The sequence below is a fragment of the Numida meleagris genome, chromosome 6, assembly GCF_002078875.1.
Source record: "Numida meleagris isolate 19003 breed g44 Domestic line chromosome 6, NumMel1.0, whole genome shotgun sequence".
Classification (NCBI taxonomy): domain Eukaryota; kingdom Metazoa; phylum Chordata; class Aves; order Galliformes; family Numididae; genus Numida; species Numida meleagris.
Window position 1 is genome coordinate 12,296,410 of NC_034414.1, and position 23,891 is coordinate 12,320,300.

At 46.0% G+C, this 23,891-nt stretch overlaps 1 protein-coding gene and 1 long non-coding RNA gene across 3 annotated transcripts in view; one reads left to right on the forward strand and one right to left on the reverse strand.

The window, feature by feature from the left end:
- The window catches only part of LOC110401091, a 35,772-nt gene extending 13,825 nt beyond the window's left edge, over positions 1–21,947 (reverse strand). Inside the window, exons 1-4 of one of the 2 annotated variants that reach the window (XR_002440247.1) lie at positions 21,741–21,947; positions 20,514–20,607; positions 7,211–7,300; positions 2,880–4,335 (exon numbers count right to left, since the gene is read on the reverse strand). This is a non-coding gene — a long non-coding RNA (uncharacterized LOC110401091). The remainder of the gene's footprint in view (positions 1–2,879; positions 4,336–7,210; positions 7,301–20,513; positions 20,608–21,740) is intronic. The other variant, XR_002440248.1, reaches the window with a different exon arrangement.
- On the forward strand, positions 20,126–23,818 carry LOC110401090 (ferritin light chain-like). Its single transcript, XM_021401764.1, has 3 exons — positions 20,126–20,352; positions 21,885–22,031; positions 22,314–23,818. The coding sequence occupies exons 1-3, from the start codon at positions 20,170–20,172 to the stop codon at positions 22,818–22,820; spliced, it is 837 nt and encodes a 278-aa protein (XP_021257439.1). The 5' UTR covers positions 20,126–20,169; the 3' UTR covers positions 22,821–23,818.

Sequence of the window (23,891 nt, forward strand, 5' to 3'; positions counted from 1 at the left end):
AAGAGGAGGGAGATGGGACAAGGGGAGTGTCTTTAAACTAAAAGAGGGGAGAAATTAAGTAAGAAGTTAGGCAGAAACTCTTTACTGAGAGTGGTGAGGCACCGGCACAGGCTGCACAGAGAAGCTGTGGGTGCCCCAACCCTGGAGATGCAAAAGGCCAGGTTGGATGGGGCACTGGGCAGTCTGAGCTGGCAGAGGGCAGCCCTGCCCACAGCAGGGATTGGGGCTGGGTGGGCTGTAAGGTCCCTTCCAGCTCAGGCCATTCCGTGATGACCCTTTTCACAGTATTCAAACTGACCTAAAAGCAATCTCACGTTTGCTGTAGTAGAGGCAAACAGCTTGACAGACCCATTGTAAAACAAACACCTGACCATTTTGATGTGGCACAGCAGTGGCAGAGAGCACAACTCTATCTGCTTTTCCTGCAGTGACCTCTGCACCCTGGCAGCACCAGCTGTGCTCAACTCAGGACACCCCACGTGCGCCTCAGCCCCAGGCAGTCACAGAAGTGCCACTGGGGGAAGCAGCACAGCCAGGGGACCCGGTGTCCCCACCCCAGCAGGTGCTCAGCACTGTCATGTTCCCAGCACACGTCACGGTCAGAGCAGACTGTTACCAGTTATCCGTAAGTGCAATGCTGACCCACAAGAGCCCCCAGTGGGTTGGTTTAACATCACAATCACTCCCCGCACAGGCTTACTTTCTCCCAGCAGCGTAATAGGAAGGCTTTGAAAACAGGGCGCTGGGATCAAAGCAGAAGATACCATAGCATGTGCTCTTGAACAGAAGAGAAAGTGCATTGTAAAAGCTAGTCTGAAGTCAACATAAAAAAAAAAAAAAGCTGTTTCTGACAAGTCTGCGCATGAGAATAATTCTCAACTAGTCCCCGGCAGGGCACAAAGCTCACAGCACAACCAAACCTCACAGGTTCATTACAGTGAGACCGTCTAACATTTAGCACCCAGCGCTTATCAGTCACAGCTCTGTCAGTAGCCCCGCAGCCTGGGGGTCCCAAGCACCACTGGTTACTTGAGAGCAGCAGGGCACCCCAGCTATAAGCACTGGGCCCTGATCCAAGAAAGCACTTAAGCACATGCTTAACTTTAAGCACGTGAATGCTCCCACCCACATAAAAGGCCCACTTAGTGAAAATTAAGCATCTGCAAAAATACTTTACTATATCGGCTTCTCTGCTGAGCATCTTACAGGATTACACCCTATCAAGTGACTCTTGGAGGGGGAACTCCCCCTGAACCAGAGCAGCACACAGGTGGGATCGTCAGCGGCTGGGTCAGGCACTTAACACCTGGGAGCACACGCAGAAGGGCTGGGGAGGGGCAAGAGTAGCCCAGAACTCATCTCAAGGTATTGCACAGAATAGAAAACGATCACATCCGCATTTGACTATTTCACCTCAAAAGGAATGTGACCTAGCATTAGCTGTTTCCTTTCCACAGGTGCCTGGTAGGGACAGACATCAAGAGCTCCTCCTTCCCCCTTCCTAACAGCTCTTGAATTTGTGTGGCCCCTCGGTGGCAGCGTGCTGTTTGTTCCCAGGGCGGCTCTCCTTCAAAGCAGGACATGTTTGTGCAAGGCACTGATGGCGAGCACAGGCCCAGCGCAGTAGGGCACTGGGGAGCTGTCAGGGAGGAATGCCCGGCCCTGATTGACGAGCACGCTCTAGTTACTCAGGTGGAGCCCAGGGCCCGGCGGCCAGCACCGCCGCACGGATCGGATGTGCTCTGAGTTCACAGATCAGCCTGATGCGCAGCTCATCCCCACGGGGCTGCGGCAGGGGGAACTTGCCCTCTATTTTTAAAGCAAAAAGGAGTCTGAAGGAGAGAAGCCACCCTCCTCCTTAAACATGAGAGACCACGATCCTATCCAGTCCTTAATGGACACTGTTCTACAGCTTGATGACAGCACACGTGCAGATTCAGAGCCAGGGACGGCTGTGCTCAGCTACAAGCTTGTTACGTTGTTCTTTAAGCCCAGTTCACACACTGCTTCCAGATACTCTGTCCATCTACATAGAAAGATCCCTCCACTTCCTCCCACATCATTTATAACAAGTACACGAAAAAGCAGCATTCCTTAGAGTCCTTTGCAAGGTGAAAACTGCAGTCAAAGCCCACTCACTCCCTGGCAGCCCCCAACAGAATATGAGCTTTGGAGCACCACCCAGCAGCCAGCCCCACTCCCAGCCTTGGGCCTGACCCTCCCGTGTAGGCATTCTTCACTGAGAGCTGAAGATGTGGAGAAGAGTTCCCCTCATTTCCTTCATAGCGTGAACAGTTTTGCAGCTTGTTCACAGCTGAAGCTTCCACCTTTAATTAGGAGGAACTCGACACCACACCTCATCCAGGAGCCCAGGCCAAATTAACATGCCTGCTACAAGACCACAGGGAGTACACTTTGTGAGGAGGGGCAGAAAAGAAAGCAGGACAAGGAGAACTTGTTTCCTTTTTTCATAGTAATGCTCCTAGAATTAATTTAAATGAAGCCATTTAAGAAACACTGTGTCTCCAGGAAAAGGACTCCAAAAACAACTTATTTAGGCAAGGCTCATGCTACTACTCTCCCAGATTGAGTCAGTTATCCATCTCTATACAGCAAGCACACAAATGAGAGTTTATTACGAAGTCCCTACTGTTCCTGTTTTAATAACAGACTCGCAAGTGCCATCCTCTCCAGGGAAAAAAAAACCAACAACATAAAACAACAGGAGCCCCCCTACATTAGGGACAACACTCAATTCATCCCAACACACAGAGCCCCACCCAGCAACAACTTGAAGCAGCAGCCCCCAAGAACATATTGCCATCACACCCACCAGAAATAATCCCACACCCACCAATTATCACTTTAGGAGGGCATACCTTTTAGATGCTGATCCTCAAGAGCCACAGCCTTCAGCCATCTCTCTTCCACCAAGACCAGCCCTGCTCTGTCCTGCTGAGGAAGCTGCTGTGCCCCTATCCCTGCAGCCATCAAGCCCAATTGCCTGCAGCTGTGCAGTTGGGTGGGGCAGTGCTGGGGGCAGTGCTGGGCCCAGTGCTCACCACAGCACACAGGGGTCTGTGCTGGGTTCCAAGCAAGCACCCAGCCATATGCCTGACTTCCAACTCATCCCCATCCCGATCCCCTTCCCCTTCTGCGATAGCCTCAGATGCACAAAGCTGACTGAGATACCAAACACCATGTCTGGGGATGGCCTCAGGCTGCTTCTGGAGGGCTGGCTGGGGAGGGAGAGCTCAGGTGAACCTCGTCTGTGACACAGCTGGGAGAGAACCAAAGGAGCCACCTGCAGCTAGCTGCGCTGCTAGTGTTCTTTAACTTTTACTACTTTTTTTCTTTTCTTTCTGGTGCCAGTATTACTTACTACACAATAATTCAAATGTCAAAGAGTTAATCACACAAAATACAAGCCTGATGACTGCCCCAAAATATTCTCCTGAGAACAAGTGAATAACTTATAAAAAACTTGAGGAGCAATGAAACATTCCAGGTGGTGCGGGCTGCTCTGCACTGAAGTGTGCTACGCTGGTTGTGCTGAGAGAGCAGGGGCTTCTGTGGGTTAATTCTGCTTTTGTTTGGTCCCCAGAGATATTAATTTCAAATGGAAAGCCTGGTCTGCAACTGAGATCTTGCAAATGTTATTTACCAGCAGAATACAGGAGTAAGCAAATGCTAAGAGGTCAATGGGTAAGAGCCTCTTGGAGAAATACAGAATTCCAATGGTTTTTTTTCTCTCTGCAGCTCTTCAAAAGAGTCATGTTTGGAGTTAGGCAATTTTTTACTATATATTTTTATAATTACCAGAAAAGTTTGGGCTACTGGAAAGAACAATGAGTTATTTTAAGTAACTACCATTAAAATGATTCCACCTTTTCTCTGGGCCCCCGCTCCAAAGCTCAGCATGCCCTTGAGGAATACTTTTCTCCAGCATCCAGCTGGAAATTCCCTTGCTCAAACTAGGGTGGGTCTGTTACCTCTTTCTCTGTCCATGCCCAGCCCTTACCTCCCATGTACCCCCCCAGCAGGTGGCTGTAGGCGGTGGTAGACAAGATGTCCCCTCTGCCTTCTCTTCTCCAGGCTGAACAGGCCCAGCTCTGGGTGTTGCGTGTACTCCAGTCCCTCACCTCTGTGGTGGCCTGTTCCAGCACGACAATGTCTATCTTGTACCAGGAAGACCATGATGCTTCAGATGCCATCTCTCAGGCGCTGTGTGGAGGGGAATAACCACTCTTCTCCAGCTGCTGCTCCTGCTGGTTTGGTGTGCGATGATGCAACGAGGATTAGGCAACTGACTGAAGACTACTTGTATAGGGAACTCTGTAAAAGTGACCACAGAAGTTGTCCATACAAGTCACTGTTCGGGTATTAAGCTAAATAATTGGTAAGCACATGTAGAATATTACATGGATTTTTCCATTTAATTCTAATAAATTATTGGTGCACAAAACTAAAAATGAAATTGTGTTCCCAAACCTGAGGTTCATGCACTCAAACGTTCATCTTCTCTTTTAAAAAAGATCTGTAAGCAATGATGTGGTTTTTTTTCTTAGTACCAAAGAGAATACAACAGACTGTGTGGCACATCAGACTGCAGTTGTCATCACCATGTCCTTGGACCATCAGGCCTATCACTGCTGAACAATCCCAATGTATTATTCATGGCTTTCCTTTACATATTCCTCTGTGAGAACTACAGTTGCAATCTCCTCCATAATGCTGATCCTCAGACAGTAAATAAAGACATAGACATCCAAGTGAAAACTGTAACATAAAACCTAGATCGAGTGGATTTCACAGGAGCTTAATAAAATGATCTGAACCAGAATTAGGGGACTGTTTCCTTTCTGAGTACAGAATAATTCAAGTTGGGATGTCATTTAGTCCAGCCTCCTGCTCAAATCAGCACCAGCATCAAAGTTAAAACCAACAGGGGCTGCCTCTCAATGTCCACTCTTCAGAGTCACAGTCTTTTTGAAATAGCTCTTTCAATTCCAGAGCCATCAACAGCTCCACAGCCCTGCCTTGCCATATGAAATACCTGCTTCTTTTGAGGTATAAACTGGAAATAATGCAGATGATATACGTCAGTTTACCATTTAGGTGACATAATTATCTTTTTTTTTTTAAGAAAAATCACTGGTGCGCAAATGATTCCTTCAAAATCTCATGATCTGAGTTAGCACTGCAAGGGCTTTCGCTGGAACATACACACATAGCTTTTTACACCTGTAGTGACAAATCTGTTCTACAAAAACCAATTGGGAGCAAAAAAAAAAAAAACCCCAGTGGAACCTACTAGATGGAGGCAGCCAGAACTTTCCCTAGCCTTAGCATCTTCAGCTTTTACAGATGTGGAGGCTGCACAACGTGGAGCGGCCCAGTGAGCTGGTCCTTCTGCAGGACCCCCAGCTTCTTTGAGCATTCCGCTCACATTGCCCAGAGGGTGCTTGCGTGGTACGAGGCCGCGCTGTGTAAGCCTAGCTGACTGTCCTGCTTTGGTTCCAGGCTGTGGGAAAGGAAATAAAAGTTTCCTTTCCTTCATCTACTGAAATGCTTTTAGCTCCTTTCAGATTTGTCATAATAGCGATACACTTAAGGAATAATCTAACATTGGCTTAAACCGGTGTTTGGTACAGACTGCTAAAAATGCCTCCCTCAATTTGATACGCTACACTGATGTACTGCACCTTTACAGATCTGTTTCATTCCCTTATGGTGGATGTAATTGAAAGGTATTACACAAAGTAATAGCTAGCCCCAAGTGAGTGAGCTAAACCTACACATCTGGATGTATAATGAATATGATATAGTCAAAGATAATTAATTGCTCCATATTCAACATCATTCTGCCATTACAAAGTTCCTTCCCCTTCCTCTCAAGGGCTTTACTCCTTCACTCCATGCCATTTCCGACTTCTTTCCACTGGTGTCCAAAACTCTAAGGCACTCTTAAATGAACACAGGCTTCTTCCCAAGCCTAATGACACAATTCCCACACACATTCGTCTGAATTTCCAGCTTTGTTTCCTTCCAAAGGTCTTTAGTCTTGAAGATCTGAGTGACACAAGCCATCCGTGCCTTCTGAACACGGCTCTGTAGCACCATCTCCTCTCCTCCTGTGCCAGAGGAGCGATGACTAGGCAGGGAGCAGATCCTCTGACACTCACAGTGCCTCCCTCCTTTTGGAGCAGAGGCTGAGGCGCACCCGCAGAGAAGCACCGCACCAACTGGCAGCTGGCACTGTCTGTCTCCCAGCAGCAGGGCATTAATAACCACTGACAAAATGCTATACAGTTCCAGCATGATGTCAGTGGCGTTAACCTCTGTCAATCCTGTATCAGCACTGGTGAATGACTATTTTTCATTGTTTTTCTTTAAAACTTACCTTTGAAATATTCCACGTTGAACAAAACAGTGGCTATTCGGAATAACTCTCAATTTTTCTCTATTTCCCTGTTTTTGAAAGCGAACCATCAGCAACCCATACTGACTGTGTCAGCTGAATTCAGCCCATGTATGACTTTTTAGTGAGCTTTAAAAAACAAACAAATAAAAAAAAACAACCAGCCAACCCAAGCAAACTTCACACACAATTGTGAGCACCTTTTGGGAAGTACTGATAATTTTCTGGATTTCTGGGATTTTCTGGAACTTGCAGTGTATGAACAAATTACTCTGAACTGGTGCGGTAAATCTGCTACTGCTTTTAGGAATATGAAATATAAATATTTTTTTCTCAGTTCCAACTAGAGAACACAAAGAATTATTTTTAAATGGCATAACCAAAAAGCCCCTTTTACAATCTTACAGTATTTTGATATTCATTGCTTCCCAGCTCAAACAACAAAAATGCCAACATTATGAACAGATGAGATAAAGTCTGTAGGGAGAGATGGCATTGTTTATTACAGTAGCAAGGAATACTGGAGGAAAATAGTTGTCCATATATGCAATCAGATCTATATTCTTAGTCCACTCATAAGAACACCCCTGCTGAATTTCACTGTGACGATACAGGGTCAGTATGCCTTCATATTATTTGAAAGTTAAGGATTTTTAAAGAAAGATAGGATTTTTTAGGCTGGGTTGTTTACTTTTTTGTACTTGCAGATTAAGAAGTCATATTTTCATTTATCATAAACTTTGTTGCTCACTGGCAAACTTCAAGATAGCTACAGAATCACAGACATACCTAATTCGAGTTCAGGTCAAGTGCAGTCACATCCTTCCACCTCCTACAATGCTTTAAGATGTCAGCTTTACCATAGGGGAATCTTTGGTTCTAGAAAACAGGATGAGTCCATAAGGAAAATGTCTGGCATTGCAAATGAGTTCTGCCCATCTCTGTGCCTACACTTGTGCCAATAGCTGTCACATTTAGTATGTGCAGGGAGTGGAAGCACAACATCAGATGGAACGCGAATGCTCTGTACTCCCAACCACAACACATGATGCAGCTGTTTCTCCTATTTGGGTTTAACCTGCTTTTCTTAAAACAATGAAAGCTCAGCCTCTCCAAAAAAACAAAGAGGTTGATGCGACATAGACTTTCCACTGAAAATTGGAAGAGGATGTAAGAGGATCTGCCACCTTTGGTTCCTGTGCGTAGAGCAACCGGTCCCAGTGGAATCAGAGCAAGAATAAACCCGAAGGATACTGCTGTCACATGTGAAGTCTTCTGTGCCAGCTCTGCACTAACTCCCTTCTCAAGGAGCTTTTGCAGGGTGAGCTAAGAGCACAGCACAGGCTCTGCAGCCACTTGGGAGCGGAGGACAAGAGGGAAAGGATGCAATACTTGCAACTCTTCAGTTGCGAAAAAGGATACACTTTGGGTTAAGTCGGCTCTTGGGGACACCCTCCACCAGGCAGTGAACAAGCCGGCAGCACCTCAGTGCAAGAGGTAAATACCACAACTTCTGCATCTGTGTGGAAATGGCAGAAGACTGATTTGTTTAATCCCATGCCCCTTCCAACAGGAGATAGCAAGAGACAGTGATGGGCAAGATACACATGAATGTACCAGCGCCTTCTTACTTCTTTGGCAGAAGAAAGGAGGAGCAGAGTCTACACGTCCACCCCTCCCCAAACCTCAGCAGGCGGTCGAAGCAGGGGGGAGAAGGGGTTTTCTGCAAAGCCTGTCCCTTTGAGGCAGCAGAAGGGCAGAGCTCAGTTTTACGACTGCTGGCCCCAACACAATTTACCATTTACAAACTAATCCTCCTCCGTTCGAGAGCACAAGGCCTGCTAAAGCTCTCATGTCCACTTCTCTGATTCTTCATTGTCCACACTGACAGAGAGAAGCCCAAGACCTAATCGGTGTGTAATTCAATCGCTGTCCAGGCTGTGTCACAGCACAATGCTCTGCTTGTAGAGCCACGGGTTAAGTCAGCCAGCTACTGTTATGCACCACAGCAGGTGTGAAGAATGTCCCTCGGCCTAACTGTGTGTTGCCACTCTGTCAGGGTCCATTTCTGATGCTACTTTCACTCGCCACTTAATGATTGTTTTTCTTACTGGCAGCAAGCTAATTGTCGGCTGTATGGTAAAAGGGCACTTACAGTATTTTTGATCTTGAATTCCAAATTCCTCAACAGCATAACATGGGCCTCATACGATGTAAAACACTCTGTTCTCCAGATGCCTAAAACATGGAGGGCTGCTAAAAAGCTCTTTCCTTCCTTAGTCTTAATCCAGCAATTAATAAATTATGACTTGAAACATCCGAAGTGCTTCACTCCGTTGTTCCTCACGTCAGACATTGCCACGTACCGTTCTGATAACAGCTCAGACCTGCAAAGCTACTTTGTACCTAATTCCATTTAAACTAATGTTAGGAAGGTGCTCCAAAAAATTCTATCCACATGTAAATGGTTACAAATCTCTGGAAAGAGAGATTAAATGTGCTGCTATATTTAAATATAGATCTTAGGCTACTCTGAGAATGGCATTTAGTGTGGGTTTTTTTGGTAGGGTGTTTTTTTTCAGATTTACCACACTAAAAGGAGTAAAAAGTTGCACTTCCATTTTGCTGTGTTCATACCACAGTACAAGAAAGCTGGGGAAGAGGAGTACAGAGGAAGAAGGGAGGACGACACTTACCACTCCATCCCCAGTGAAGCACTACTGGCGGTGTGCAGCACCCAGCCATGCTACTGGGCAGATAAGGAGACAGTGGGGAACTACTGCTGATAAGCCTGCAGCGGCACGGGGGAAATGCAATTTACTGAGAATGGCAAAAAAACAGGGATGATAAACAGGAGAATGGCTTCCTTTTCCACAGACGGACCTCATGCGCTTTTAAGAGTCACACACAATGTTTCTTTCCAGTGACAAGTCCAAGGGCTGTGAGCACAGAATGAAGAGATACCACCTATTTCTAATACATCTATTTCTTTAACAGCCTTGAGTATTTCCTTCATGTACAGAGAGCTTCTGATGCTTTCTGTCTAAGCCTCTAATTTTAGTGTGGAAGCAATACATACAGGAGGAGTACCTGACGGAAGAACTACACTGGGACAGAAAGTGTACAGGTCTGTAACAGGACAAACAGTTTTTAGTTCAAAAGAACAAACAATTGAAGTCAGCTGGATAACCTAACTAATCCAAGTGGCAAGCAAAACAAAATGGAAATAATTTCCCTGCCACCACATAGATGACCTTAAATCAATGTATTTGGCTATCTGGAGTTTTTCTATGTAATGCCGTATCAGCATTACAGTTACTAAGCTTCCCCAATCCTGTGAAGGGATGAAATACTTGGTCACTCTTTCAAATCCTGGGATGGCAGAAAGGGGCTGAAGAAAGACCATCGAGCTTCTTACCACTAGCTGCAGAAAAAGTCATAATATTCATTATTCAAAGTGTGAATTGGGCCATCTGTACTTAACGATGTTCAACAAGTCTTGCTCAGTGCTGAAGCCAAGCTGCTCATTTCACCCATACTTGTCTAGTGCCATCACCGAGGGCTGACTTCCAAACATGGGCGGACAACAGTTTACATGGCAGGGGCCATGAGACATTCTTGCATTCTGAATCAGGATTTAGCAATGCCATGTGCCAAGCCTTAGAAGCATGCACAGCATTTGCAACTGAGCACCTGCGGAAATCCCATTTCCTGACAAAGAGAGGTCTCTAATATTCAAGTTTTTCTCCCGGGCTTAGGCCACACTATAATGAAAAACGAAATATGGGGGTTCACTGACAGCTTGCTTGAGCAATCTGCACAGGCACGCAGAATGAGAAGCCTGGCTGATGGGATCTGACCGAAACCAGATGCAATGTAGAAAGAAGAAACCTGCTTCCTTGCCCTGCTCCCTTCGCTCTAGCCCTCCTTGGGTTGCCACTGCTCTACCTTTGGCATTACCTTTCTGTACTCCTTCCTCAAACTCTGGCTGCTGCCTTCCAACCTTCCTTATCTCTGAATGCCCACACATCTCCTCACCCTCCACTGACCTGGCACAGTCCCCTGCACTCCTGTGGCTGCATCTTAACCTCAGTTTCTCTCTGCTTTTGTCGTCTTCCCTTGCTGCTGGTTTTGGCAGCGTGCGTGTGAAGCCAAAGCCGTTGCATCTCACAGATATCACCCTGCACGCTGCTCTGTGCCTATCTCACCTCTGCCAGGCAGCTCTCTGGAGCTCTGAACCAACGGCTGCAAACACTGCACAACTGTTAGACGCCAGCAGCCCTCTGAATGTCTCACACATGGCCACATACCTGACAAGACAGATTCAGCAGCTTACAGGTCCAGCATTTGTCAGGGTCCTGCTGCTGTTTTATAGGTCTCCCAGACTCATTTTGGGAACCAGCATCCATCACTGGGTCATGTGGGCTTGCTGCATGCAGAATGCCAGCCACTGTTTCCCATTTCCACCATGATATGCTGCAACACTGTCTCCCTGCTAAATGCTGGGTATAAGAAACCCAGCAAGAAATCTCTGTGGCACAGTGCCTTTTCCATCCCTCCTGCTGACCAGTTCTCCCCCTGGCAGTTCAGGGGACTTACCCCGCCTATTGGCCATGACAGTGTGCATTCAAACAGCTGCTCAGGCTGGATGAAGCACCTGCTCCGGGCAACAGCAGCTGGAGTTCATTTTGGGTCCAAAGGGCCGAGGCCAAGCGGGCTGACCGCATGTGCACTAATCCGGTATCATCACCAGCTCCACCAACAACAGGTGCCTCTTTGAAGAGAGAGAGAAAAACTATTTGGGGAGGAATCAGACCTTTATAAAGAACATTATGGGCCAGGTCCTCAGCTGGTACATGCTCAGTTCAAGCACTGAAGTTGTATGAGTAATGCTCATACGCACCAGTGAAAGATTTGGCCCACTCTTAGTGCTGCTTCTCTTCTCTTTTTGGTTTTCCTCAGAACTTTTCACCTCCTATCTTTGCTCTGCATGAATCTTCCTTTAAAAAGGACAAGGAATCTTCCTGTCCCTCGCTTCGAAGCAAACAGCTACAAGTCACAAGCTATACATGGCAAACTTCACTACTCTCCTCTGCCCATGTACCATGGCCTTACTGCTGCCACACAAGACGCGTCCCTCAGTCCTGCTTGCAACCCAGAGTCCAGACCACGAGCATCCTTTCACAGAAACATGGACGATCCCATTCTGGGACACATCAAACAAAACCCCTCCCAGCCCCTTAAGAGAAGTCTGTCGGCCCAGGCATTACAAGAATGGCCACATACTTGCTCTGGCGAGTGGTCCAGTAGCCCAATGCATTATTTCAATCTATGGCCATGACAAAATGACCTGGGAACCGTGCAGGAAACCCTACCAGAAGCAGCTATTGGCTCAGCTGGCTCTAAGGAAAATTTTCTTATCTCGTTTTACTGGAAGCTGATTTATGATGTAATGTGTACAAATCTGTATTTGTCTTTTCAGCATCTTACCAATAGGTTTCGATTAATGAAAGCCTCCAAGATTTTTCCTTTCTGAGTGCTGCCATGCCGAGCTCTATACAACAGTTTCACACATCACGTCTCACTCCTGGCAGTGACCCTGGTGCCTGTTTCAGGAGAACCGGGGAGCTCTCTCCAGCCCAAGCACAGAGCAGGACTCACATAGGCAGCCCTGCAGGACACTGCCAGGAGCACTCTGCCCATAAAACATGAGCAAAAGTAGGCTTTCCAAAGTGCTCACAACGCTCTGTTAGGGGAAAACATGACCTTGCTATAAGCTGCTCGTATTCACCGGTCACAAATTCCCTAACTTTGTATTCTAACATTTATTTCCCTGAACCACACCTCTGTTCATTCGTGACCTTCTGAGGTTTGACTGGTTTGAGTCACTTTCCACTTGGGACCACGTCCCAGCTGGATTATGTTACAGAAAGAAGCAAAGCAGAGTCAGTTCAAGGAGCAGAGCTGGTGGCCAGAATGGCACAGGCAGAAAAAACAGTCTCAAATCCATAACAGTCACTGACCTCACCACCAATACACACAAGTGTCAGTGCTACTGTGTTGGCTTTAGCATTTAAATAAGACTCAGAGAATTTCCCTTGACAAACACTGCAGTTCAGGCTTACTGACACCATTTGCTCACCACACTCACAGCACGGCACAGGAACGCCTGGGGCTAGAAACATGGGCTCAGCTGCTGCGGACTCCTGGACTCCCTTTGAGGCTTTAACCACAGCTCCAAAGTTGGAAAATATCAAAGCATATCTAAATATACAAAAGAAGGCAATGTGGCCCAGTTATGCATCTGTTTTGTCCACACATATGCCTGAGGGAACCGCATAGCGATTGCACACTTGATGCTGAGCAGTCTGATACTGCTATGTCACTGCCCCACAGAGCACAAGCAGTAAGACCCTCCCAGCATTTGACAGACCCAGAACTTTCCCTAAACCTCAGAACCCTCTCCGTGGCGTGCTGTCACTGAGCACATTTTACGCAGACCAGCTGCACAGGATTTATGCAACCCTTTCTGGAGTATCGAAGCTAAGTTTTTTGTCTGTGCCTCAGGCAGGTGCTTGGTATGCAGGATTTCAAGCAGAGAACAAACGGTTCCGTGAAAGTGTTAAATGCTCAGCACAGTAATTTCTGAATTATACAAATGGTAGCAATGGAAGCTAGTGGTTTAAAAAGTCAAGAAGGAAAGCCCTTCACTGCACCGCTGTGGGCAATGCCACAGAGTCCTGCAGACCAGAGTAAGTTTCCAAGACTACCAGTTAATGCTGCTGGTTGCCTCAAGTGACATGAGCCAGATCCACCCACCCCATGTTGTATCTCATAATTAGGAGGAAATCAGGCTAACGCCCAAATCAACAGGTCCTCTGCACAAAGATACCGAAATCAAAATCAATTTGTCTGAACCTTGCAGACTGGCACAGACGGGTTTGCCACAAACAGACAACAATCTAACACCCAACACTGTAAAGAAACTTACAATATATTGAAAATCATTAAAATTAGGCAAAACATGATAGGGAAATGGATATCCTAAAGATCTAAACCTTCACTTCGCTGGAGTTTAGCATAGCCTTTAAGGTCTGTGATGTTTGAGGGAAGTTATCCCCTTCTATTCTGTCTGATTCACCTCCACTAAATCATAAAATCATCGACTGGCTTGGGTTGGAAGGGACCTTAAAGACCATCTAGTTCCAACTGCCCCTCTGTGGGCAGGGCTGTCCCCCACCACATCAGGCTGCCCAGGGCCCCATCCAGCCTGGCCTTGTACGCCTACAGGGATGGGGCATCCACAGCCTTTCCTGGCAGCCTGTGCCAGGGCCTCACCACTCTGAGTAAAAAACTTCTTCCTAATATATAACCTAAATCTCATGTCTTTTGGTTTTAAGCCATTCCACCTTGTTCTCTCACTATCAGACCATGTTAAAAAGTTGGTTCCCCTCCTGCTTGTACACTCCCTTCATGTACTGGAAGGCTGCAATGACGTGCCACTGGAGCATTCTCTTCTCCAAGCTAAACAAGCCCAACTCCCTCAACTCAACCTTTCTTCATAGCAGAGGTGCTCCAGCCCTCTGATCATCTTTGTGGCCCTCCTCTGGACCCACTCCAACAGCTCCACATCTTTCCTGTACTGGGGGCCCCAGGCCTGGACACAGTACTCCAGATGGGGCCTCAAGAGGGCTGAGCAGAGAGGGAAAATCTTCTCCCTCTCCCTGCTGCCACCCCTCTGTTGATGCAGCTCAGGATACAGTTGGCCTGCTGGGCTGCAAGAGCACACCGCTGGCTCATGTCCGGCTTTTTGTCCATCAGGACCACCAAGTCCGTCTCCACAGGGCTGCTCTTGTATGAATCCATAAGAATCCAAAATTTAAAACATTTACCTGATGAATATACGTGTTGAAGTTTCAAAAAAACTTTTTAATCATTTTTTGCTCAGCTTCACATCAACATCTTGCACATCTCTCACCACAACTGCGGCCTCAATGTCTTCTCTTGTTAGCCAACTAGCAAATGGCATTGGTCAAACCATTCAACTCCCTGGAGTACCTACATTTAGGAAGCAGGTGCTCTTGGTACCAGCAGGGGGTCTATGAACATTGATTGTCAGCATCATACAGCAGCAAGACAATACAGGGTTTCTGGACCTTCATCAGGAGACGTGGTTTACTACTGGCAAATATTACTGCAGCCCCAAACGTTGTGAACAAGCAGAGTGCATCTGCTCACGCTCATCTCAAAGACATCTGATGCTCTTTCAAGGGCTGCTGAGCACAGAATGCACCTACCAGAGTTCACACTGCCTGGAAGGCATTACCTGCAGCCACTGACTTCAATGGCACAGACTGTACCAGAGAAGGGCAGCGCCTTTTCCAAAACGTCAAGTCTTATTTTCTCATTTGTCCAAAAACAAGCACAGATTCTTATTCATATCTGTGGAAAGGAAGGCAGAACAAGAAGGGTGAGGGATACAAACCGTGAGAGACTCCAGGCAGTTGGGAATTGCACAAACCCGTTATGTAACACATTGCCTGGGGCACACCACGTGTTTTCAGAAATTCCTCAGAATCCCTTTATACTTGCTCCAGCACTAAGACCCAGTAGCTTCAACCTCCAATAAGTGACTGGAATTACAACGTACCATGGACAGATCGCACTGATGAGCCCTAAGCTTGCTGCCCAATGCTTTTTTAAATATAACTTGAAATAACAATTGCAGCATCTCACAGGAGGACAGACTGGGGAGGAAACTTGGTGTAGGTGAATCGCCAAAATGTAACACTACTTTGGAAAGAGTGACATGTGCTTAAAAGAAAATGAAGCTATACACCTGGTAGTCACAAGTTAGTGTCTACAGCGCAGTTTTACCAGAGGAGCCAGCATTAAGGAGGCTATGAGCACGCACACAGTCACAGAGGCTCCAACACAGCCTGTACTCAGCCTGCCAAGGACAAGCCAAAGCTGCCTTGTCTCTTCTCCAGGCCACCTGAAGTGAACTCTTCTGCAGGAAGGGAAAAGACAGCATTAATTACAGAGATCCTCGTTTAGGTACTGCAAAGAGGAAACAGCATGAATTAGGAAACCTAGACCTTCCCTGTGACACAAGCTTAAAGACAAGCTTTGCTTGCATTTCAGAAACTCCTACAAGCTTGTCTTCTGTGTCTGTTCTAGACACAGGACAGACATGCTAATGAGTATATTCTGTTTGAAGGACAGATTTTAATCAGCAAAGTTTCAAAGATTTCTTTAAGTAACACAGTGGTTTCAATTATAGCATTTGGAAAGTTCTTTAAGAATGAGCTTCATTGCAAAAGAAGAAAGAGGGATCAGCCAAATTCTCCATGCCCATGTGATGCAGACTTAAATAAAAGCAGCCCACGGAACTAAACTAACCCAGATAAAGCTTACATCACAGCTGCAAACAGTGTCACAATTTTATCCAGCTACTGATGCAAAGTGGGAAAACAGGATGATGGTCAACAAGACATTCCATGACAACTGAAAAACATCCTCTTACACCTCAACTGGCTTCTAACACTGCAATAATTGATGTTTTGCACATGCAAAAATATCACTGAACAGAAGAAAATAGAGCTCCTACTCTCCAGAAAAGGAAAGCAATGGAAAACAAAGCTTTGGAGTATTTGAGGCAAGTTCCAGAAAAATAAACTTCAAAAATGACTTCAAAATGAATGCAAGTGTTTGCATATAGGATTTTAGTGTGATACCCGGCTTTAGTAAATGGAATACATAAACAGTAGTTACTGCATAGTCACATAGTAATGTTCAGGACATACAAGCCCCAAAAATAGGCTCCTGTCTGCTCTATCGAGGACAAGATGCTCACTTCAGAGGAATTACATTCCAGCTTGCACTTTTGAGAAGCTCTTATCTTATATCACTAAAGCACACCGATTTCACAGCATTACAGCAAAGCGAACCTTCCTGAACACTTTACATTTCCTCAGAGACACAAAAATAAAAAACGTATTCCAAAATGACCACCTCGCAGCTCAGTCACGGGGCTACAGTCATCCCAGGGCCACCCCATGTTTTGCTGATGACTACTCTTACTGTAAGACCATTTTTAAAGAAAGCCCAGATTTCAGGCTGCTTTTTTAACTCTATGAGTCATACAGAACAAAAAGGCAAAGAAATAACTCTGAAGTCTTGCTGGCTTTTCTTCCATGGAAAACGGGAAATAAAACAGTGGGATCAGACAAAACAGTGAAATGAAGCACCTGTTGAGCATAGCAAAGCATATGGATAAATGGCTAAAGTGACTTCATGTCCAATAGAAGAGATTGCGAATTCACGGGTGCTCATATGAATCATTCTCCATTTCCTGCCAGAGAGCTTAGGTTTCACTTAATTATGAAATAAAATCATGAATGAAGAAGGCTAATTTACAGGCATATGTATCATACACTTATTTACAGCTTTTTCCTCATGTAGCCTTCAATCTTCATTATTGCTATTGTTGGGCACTGAATGATCACATATGAAAAATATTTGCTAGCATTTGATATATCACTTACGAAGCACACAGCTAGAAAGCAGCTAACAGATAGTGGCTGGACAGAAGCAACAGCCACTATTTTTGCTACCTGTGGTTAAAGAACAGACAATGTGATCTCCAGATAACAAAACACAGCTTTAAATGACAGAGTCAAGGCAGAAAGCAGCCAGATTCAATTAAATATTTGCAAACCTCTCTTAGCAGAAAAAGTATTTTCAGATGACTGCTGAAGCCCTTTGACAATAACTCTGTCCTCTCTGCTACACTCAGCCAACGAATTCACAGGAGGGACACGATGTACGAGAGCTTCTTTTTCTGGAACATGAACTGCACTTCTGCATACCATGCTGTGGTTGCTTGGCTTCCCACTCTGCCATACCACTTCGAACACTTTAAAATGTGTTCTGTCTATATCATCCCAAATCATAGAAATAAACTGAAGCATGTGCCTAACGTAACACATTTAAATAATCCTGGATTATGAGAATAAGGAGGGCCAATCTTGTCACCAATCCTGTTTACAGAGCCCCTGTGCGCAACGGTTTGCACAGAACTATCTGCTCTTGCTCTCCCTCAGCATCCAGCCCCTGCCACTCCAACAGCATCTGTTCATTCAGGAATCTTGTAAGGCACCTTCATACTTCAAGACTTGTGGGAATAAGGTTCTGAAGTTGATTCACTTGTATTGAAAGTCATTTATGGACAATGTTATCCCAAGTGACTAATAACTTTTCTAAAGCATAGTTTGGAAGAGATAACTAAAGCTTTCCCCTCGGGTTAGTGCAGTTGACCAACAGTCCACCTACCTTAAAAGCCCCTACCTGATAGCAGATAGTTGCCCTTATTCCAGGCCATGCTGTAATGTTGTAGCTAACTAAAAATTTGAACAAGGCATTTGTCTCCTAGGATACAGCATTACTTAAAAATCAAGATTTGAGATTACATGTTTTTGGAACAGATGGTACTGTCCACAGTCCAGATACTATCAGCATGTGACACCATCCCACCCTGCGAAGCAAGAACCCCTAGGTTACTTTGTAATGGGTTTTTTTCCATAATAAATAAAATTGCAGTAGAAACGACTTGTTTCCTTTAGTTCTATGAGGCAGAAAGCAAAACAAACTGAATGGTGCTCTCATAAAACAAGGAGTCAAGGAATATTTGGAATTAAGGAAATCTGGAGCCAGATCAGGCCCATGCTTCATATATGGCTTTAAGAAATGTTTTTATGTCTTAATTCATCACTGCCACGGGATAACTTAAGACTCGAACTTCCAAAAGACAGCATGTGATCAAGTCTACCAATACAGATATAAGTACGTATGCACTAATACACTCAGAAATTGAACATAAAGGCCCACCAAACAAAACAAACTACAATTTTCTCCAGAGGTACTAATTGGTTTTCTGCTTTGAATTCACATTTCAAATTACAGAAACATAGAAACATTTGAGTTGGAAGGGACCCTTAAATGCCATCTAGTCCAACTCCCCTGCAATGAGCACGGACACCTACGCTAGATCAAGTGCTTAGAGCCCCATCCTGCCTGACCTTCAGTGTCTCCAAGGGCAGGGCATCCACCAGCTCATGGGGCAACTTACTCCAGTGCCTCATTACCCTAACTGTAAAAAAACCTTTTTCTTTACATCCATTCTGAATCTCCCTTCTTTTAGTTTGAAACCATCTCCCCTTGTCCTATCACAACAGACGCTGCTGAAGAGCCTGTCTCCTTCCTTCTTAGAGACCCTCTTTAGATACTGAAAGGCCGCCACCAGGTCCCCCCAGAACCTTCTCTTCTCCAGGCTGAACTGCCCCAGCTCTCTCAGCCTGTCCTTGTAGGGGAGGTGTTCCATCCCTCCAATCATTTTTGTGGCCCTCCTCTGGATGCGCTCTAAGAGATCCACATCTCTCCTGTACTGAGGACTCCACATCTGGACACAGCACTCCAGGTGAGGTCTCACCAGCGCAGAGTAGAGGAGCAGGATCACCTCCCTTGCCTTTCTGACCACGCTCCTTTTGATGCAGCCCAGGATATGGTTGGCTTTCTGTGTCAGTGAATTATCCTGGAATTTGTAAATCACAAGTAACTGTTTTACTAGCTAAAACCCTGACAGCTGGAGTAGACAAAGCTAAACAGTAACTGTCCAAAGAACATCCTCCCTGAAGTCCCTAGGGCCACAGCTAAAAGCAGGATCTGTACTGGGAATCTTCCAAGCAAGTCCACTGTTGAACTGTGAATACATTATAAACAGGAGGGAGAGCAAGTTTCAACATGTGCAGACAGTGACAGGCAGTGGGGAACAGTTTTAAACTAGAAGAGGGGAGAAACTAGGTGATATATTAGGGAGAAACTCTTTCCTCAGAGGGTGGTGAGGCGCTGGCACAGGCTGCCCAGAGAAGCTCTGGGTGCCCTAACCCTGGAGGGGCTCAAGGCTGGGTTGGATGGGGCCCTGGGCAGCCTGAGCTGGTGGGGGGCAGCCCTGCCCACGGCAGGGGTTGGGGCTGGGTGGGCTTTAAGATCCCCACCAACCCAAACCATTCTGTGATTCTAAGCATCAAAATATGATAAGTTACATTAAACAACGAGGGCAGAATACCGCAGAAGATGGAGGCACCAAACCGAAAATAGGCAGGTTTCAGCCGAGCAGCTCTCACACCCCTGTACCACCAGCTCTCTGGTGATGGGCAGTCAGATCCAATAACAATTAAAGTGTGCAACAGGGTAACAACACTACCCTTAGTCCTTAGGAACAGGTTTGTGAGGGAGCAGAATAATCTGCTAAAAAATACTGCACCAGCAGCACGCAGGATTGAGCTGACTCAGCAGAAGGTCACTGAACAGAAAGTTATCCCATTTGAAGGGCGTTGAGTCACATTTCCACTCCAGCAGCTCCTATGTGTTGAAGCCAAACGCTCAAGGAATAGCACCCGGAGTTGCACCTACACGACAAGGCGGCTGAAGGAGCCAGGAGCCTGCCTTTGGCAGCTACCGTACAAACCGAGAAGCGCCGCTAGGACACCTGACGCGACCCCGCAGCCAGCAACAGGCGGAGCGGACGAGGCCCGCGGGGCTCGGGGCGCGCCACCCACGGGCACGCACAAAATGGCGGCGCCGCGGCTCCCTCCTCCCCCGGTCGGGCGGGAGGCGGGCGGAGGCGAGGTGCGGCCCAGGTGCCCGCCGCTATATCAGGCGTTGCGGCGGGGCGGCGCGGCTGCCCCATGGCGGCGCCCGCCATGGCCGAGCCGCGCTCCAAGCGGCCCCGCGTCACGCTGCCCGCCTGCCCGGCGCACCGCCCGCTGCCTGGAAGCCGCGTGAGGCAGAGCTTCCCGACCGCCGTGGAGGAGGGCCTGTGCGGGGTGACCGGCGCCCTGCTGGAGCTCGCCTACAGCCTGCAGGCGTTGGTAAGGCGGGGGGGAGGGCTGGGGGCCGGGCGGTGGGTGACACTGGGGGCTGGTAGGGATAGGGGGTGGGTGCTGCGCAGTCAGGAACAGACCACAGATAAATGAAACTTCAAAAGGTTAACATCCTAAGAAGCAGTTAATAACATACATAACATATTTACCTTAGCAGTTGAGCAGGCATGGTAGCTTTCCCTCCATGAAGCCATGAGCGCAATGTGCCAAGGAACTCGCTATAAACATCGAATCTCAGCCCTTCTGTGAAGAGCAACGTGATAGTGAGTGCACGGAAAGGATCATGCACATACCACAATGAATGTTGTTAATACGACATTCCAGCGTGGCCCTGCTCTCGAATGCTTTATTGTCACGCACAGGTTGCAGTGTTCCAGGTGGTTATCAAAATAATAAAACTCCATCTTGCGTGCGTAACTTTTCTGCGTTTTTTCTAAAGAGATGAGCAACACGGATGGCTTACTTGGAAGGGACCTCACATCCCACCCACCTCCAGTCCCATGCCGTGGGCAGGGCTGCCTCCCAGCAGATAAATCAGGCTGCCCAGGGCCCCATCCAGCCTGGCCTTGAGTGCCTCCAGGGTTGGGGCGCACACATTTGTCCTCTATCCCTCCTGGGCTACAAGCATACAGCAGAGCTCCAGCCCAGAGCATGTGCAAGAAGCAAAAGCTGTGCTGTACTGCATATGCAGATTTAGGGAACTAGCAGATCACAATGTTGTAGCTCCCTCAGTTCCACTGAGGCACCTCTGCTATGAAGAAAGGCTGAGGGAGTTGGGCTTGCTCAGTGTGGAGAGGAGACCTCACTGCAGCCTTCCAGTACTCGAAGGGAGCATACAAGCAGGAGGAGGACTGGCTTTTTACACAGTTTGATAGTGATAGGACAGGCAGGTATGGCTTTAAACTAAAAGAGGAGAAAATTAGGTCAGATGTTAAGAAGAAACTTTTTACTCAGAGGGCGGTGAGGCACTGGCACAGGTAGCCCAGAGAAGCTGCGGATTCCCCATTCGTGGAGGTATACAAGGCCAGGTTGGATGGGGCTCTGGGCAGCCTGAGCTGGTGAGGGGCTGCCCTGCCCATGGCAAGGGGGGTTGGAACTAGACAAAGATGCAAAATTATGCTTGTTCTCTTTTGTATTTGCCTCATCTTAATAGCTTTGAAAGCTTATTTTTCACCTATGTTCCCTATCCTAGGACTCTGCCTTAAAAATTACTTGTGTTCCAAGGATCTCTGCTAATGAGAGAGAACGTCAGTAGAGATAAACAAGGGTACTATATCAGTACTACAGTTACCTGTCTAGAATAAAAAGCCAGAAGGATTTATAATAGAAGTAAAAAAGATTTTTTTTTTTTTTTTACTAAAGACACTGTAACTTACTGTATCGTAGAAATTTGGATGAAGATCTTCAAAGGGAGAGCTGGTAGAAAAAGTTCCATTGGAAGAGTCTCCTGGATTCTGACAAAGCCATGCTTCTAGCAAATCTTAACAATCTGGGTGGTTTTCTTGTTTTTGTTCTTTTAGGGTGAATACTTTGATCAATCGCATGTGGCTCTACCAAATGTTTCGAAGTTCTTCCTGCACCAAGCTCTGGAAGAGAGAAAAGCCGCAGAGGCTTTGATGAAGTATCAGCAAGAAAGAGGAGGCCATTACTGTTCTAAAACCATCCAGGTATGTAGCAAACAATGAGCTTTCAAGCACTTGCAGTGAGCAGTAGTTACTCTCATTTCTTGCATTATATTGTTGGTACTTCAGATCCCTGCATTCATTCCCCTAGATTTCCAGGTGTAATTTTCTAGGAGTTATAAAATGCTGAAATAATAAATGCTCGAAATTAGGAGTTTTAAATCCTAATGCGACTTCTTTAGAGGACCAGGTAAGCTGCAGGAAAACAGTGAATATGGTAAGAAGAGCTCTTCTTGTGAATAAATGTAATTCTGTCTTTGTTTCTAGAAACCAAACTGTGACTATGCCGTCGGTCTGATGAAAGCTCTGGAACTAGCTATGGTACAGTGGAAAACTCTGACACGATACTTTGAAGAGCTTTATGCCCTAAGCATTGAAAATGCAGACCCTCATAGCGCAAGCACTATCAAGAAACAATTTATCGGGCCCAAAATCCGGAAGATCAAGATGATGGGAGATCTCCTGACCAATGCTCGCAGGCTTGATTGTTCCCAAGATGGCAGAAATAGTCTTGGGGATTACTTTATGGACCGGTTGCAGAAAGAGTTCAGAACAGGCATAGAGCCAGAGTCTAGTCAGCAGTGCAGCCCCTGTCCGCCTCTCCAGCAATGTGCAGGAGCTTCAGAGGGTCTGAAGCGACCACAGAAAGAATTTTCCCAGCACAGGAACAGCATAGGGCCAATATATGCAACCATACACTGCACTGCCACGCTGCCACAGTGTAATAATGATGGGACAGGAGCAAAAATGAAACAGGGGAGGGAGGTACTTTAATGCTGTGGCTCTTATCACTGTGGTCCAGCTCTGAAGGCAGACCTGTACAGAGGAGGGTGGCTTGGAGACTAGAACTCGGGAGATGTGATGCTTTATCACTTCCCCTTTTTACACCCTGTCCCTCATCCTCATTTGAGCCACAGCTCAAAATCCAGCCCATTCCATTGTCTTGTTTAAATGACAGCAAGGTTGCTAGTTGCTGAAGTTGTCAGCATTCATTACATTTTTATCTATGCAATTCTTCCTAGGAACTAAAAGCTTCTAGGCTTCTTCTGTCTTAAGCGATTGTTAGGGTTAGCTAATGCAAATTATTTTTAACAGTATATACAACTTTTATCAAAAACCAAAAAACTTTAATAAAAAAGAAATGTCTGTATAGGAGAAAACCCAAAGATGTAGTTTTATATTATCAGATATTTTATATTAGATATTTTATATTAGTATACTAACACACAATATAATGAACTTTTAAAAAGACTTGCTTTAAAACCAGGTTTTCATTGCTTATTTCTATCATAGTAGCAGTTAAAATAAGTAGTCCAATTAATTTTCTTACAATGCACCTGTTTCTATAGTTGCATACTCCTCCAAGATGAAGGATGCAAACATTTCCTCAATGGTAGGAATAAGACCAATGCTCTTAGGCACATGGTTTAACTCTTACATTGTCCTGTGTGGAGTCAGGAGTTGGACTCTATAATTCTCATGGGTCTTTACCATCTGTGGATATTCTCTGATTCTAAATTCCTTCCATTCACCTCCTGCAGGAGTGCCTCTCTTTCTATATACTGGCTATCAAAGTCACCTAGGAAGAACAGCTGGCTAGATCAGCTGCCTGAAGCTAGGTTGTGAATTGGTTTTATTATGTACCACACTTCTATGCAATTGGGGTTTGCTTCCTTGAAAGATTCTTACTTTTATGTAATATTGCAATCAATGTTCCTATAATGTTTGAAAATAAATTCAATTCCTTATTAAAAAATGGCACTTTGCATCTACATTGTATTCCTCATTTTATATTATGAGCATGACAGTACTTTCCAAGAGATTGTGTATACATACACAAAATGA

What these genes read in the sequence shown, in the direction of transcription:
- LOC110401090 (XM_021401764.1), top strand. Translation starts at nt 20,170, where the DNA reads ATGGCGGCGCCCGCCATGGCCGAGCCGCGCTCCAAGCGGCCCCGCGTC. An exon ending in CCTACAGCCTGCAGGCGTTG is followed by an intron (nt 20,353 to 21,884) that starts GTAAGGCGGGGG and finishes TTGTTCTTTTAG; the next exon opens with GGTGAATACTTTGATCAATC. An exon ending in ACTGTTCTAAAACCATCCAG is followed by an intron (nt 22,032 to 22,313) that starts GTATGTAGCAAA and finishes CTTTGTTTCTAG; the next exon opens with AAACCAAACTGTGACTATGC.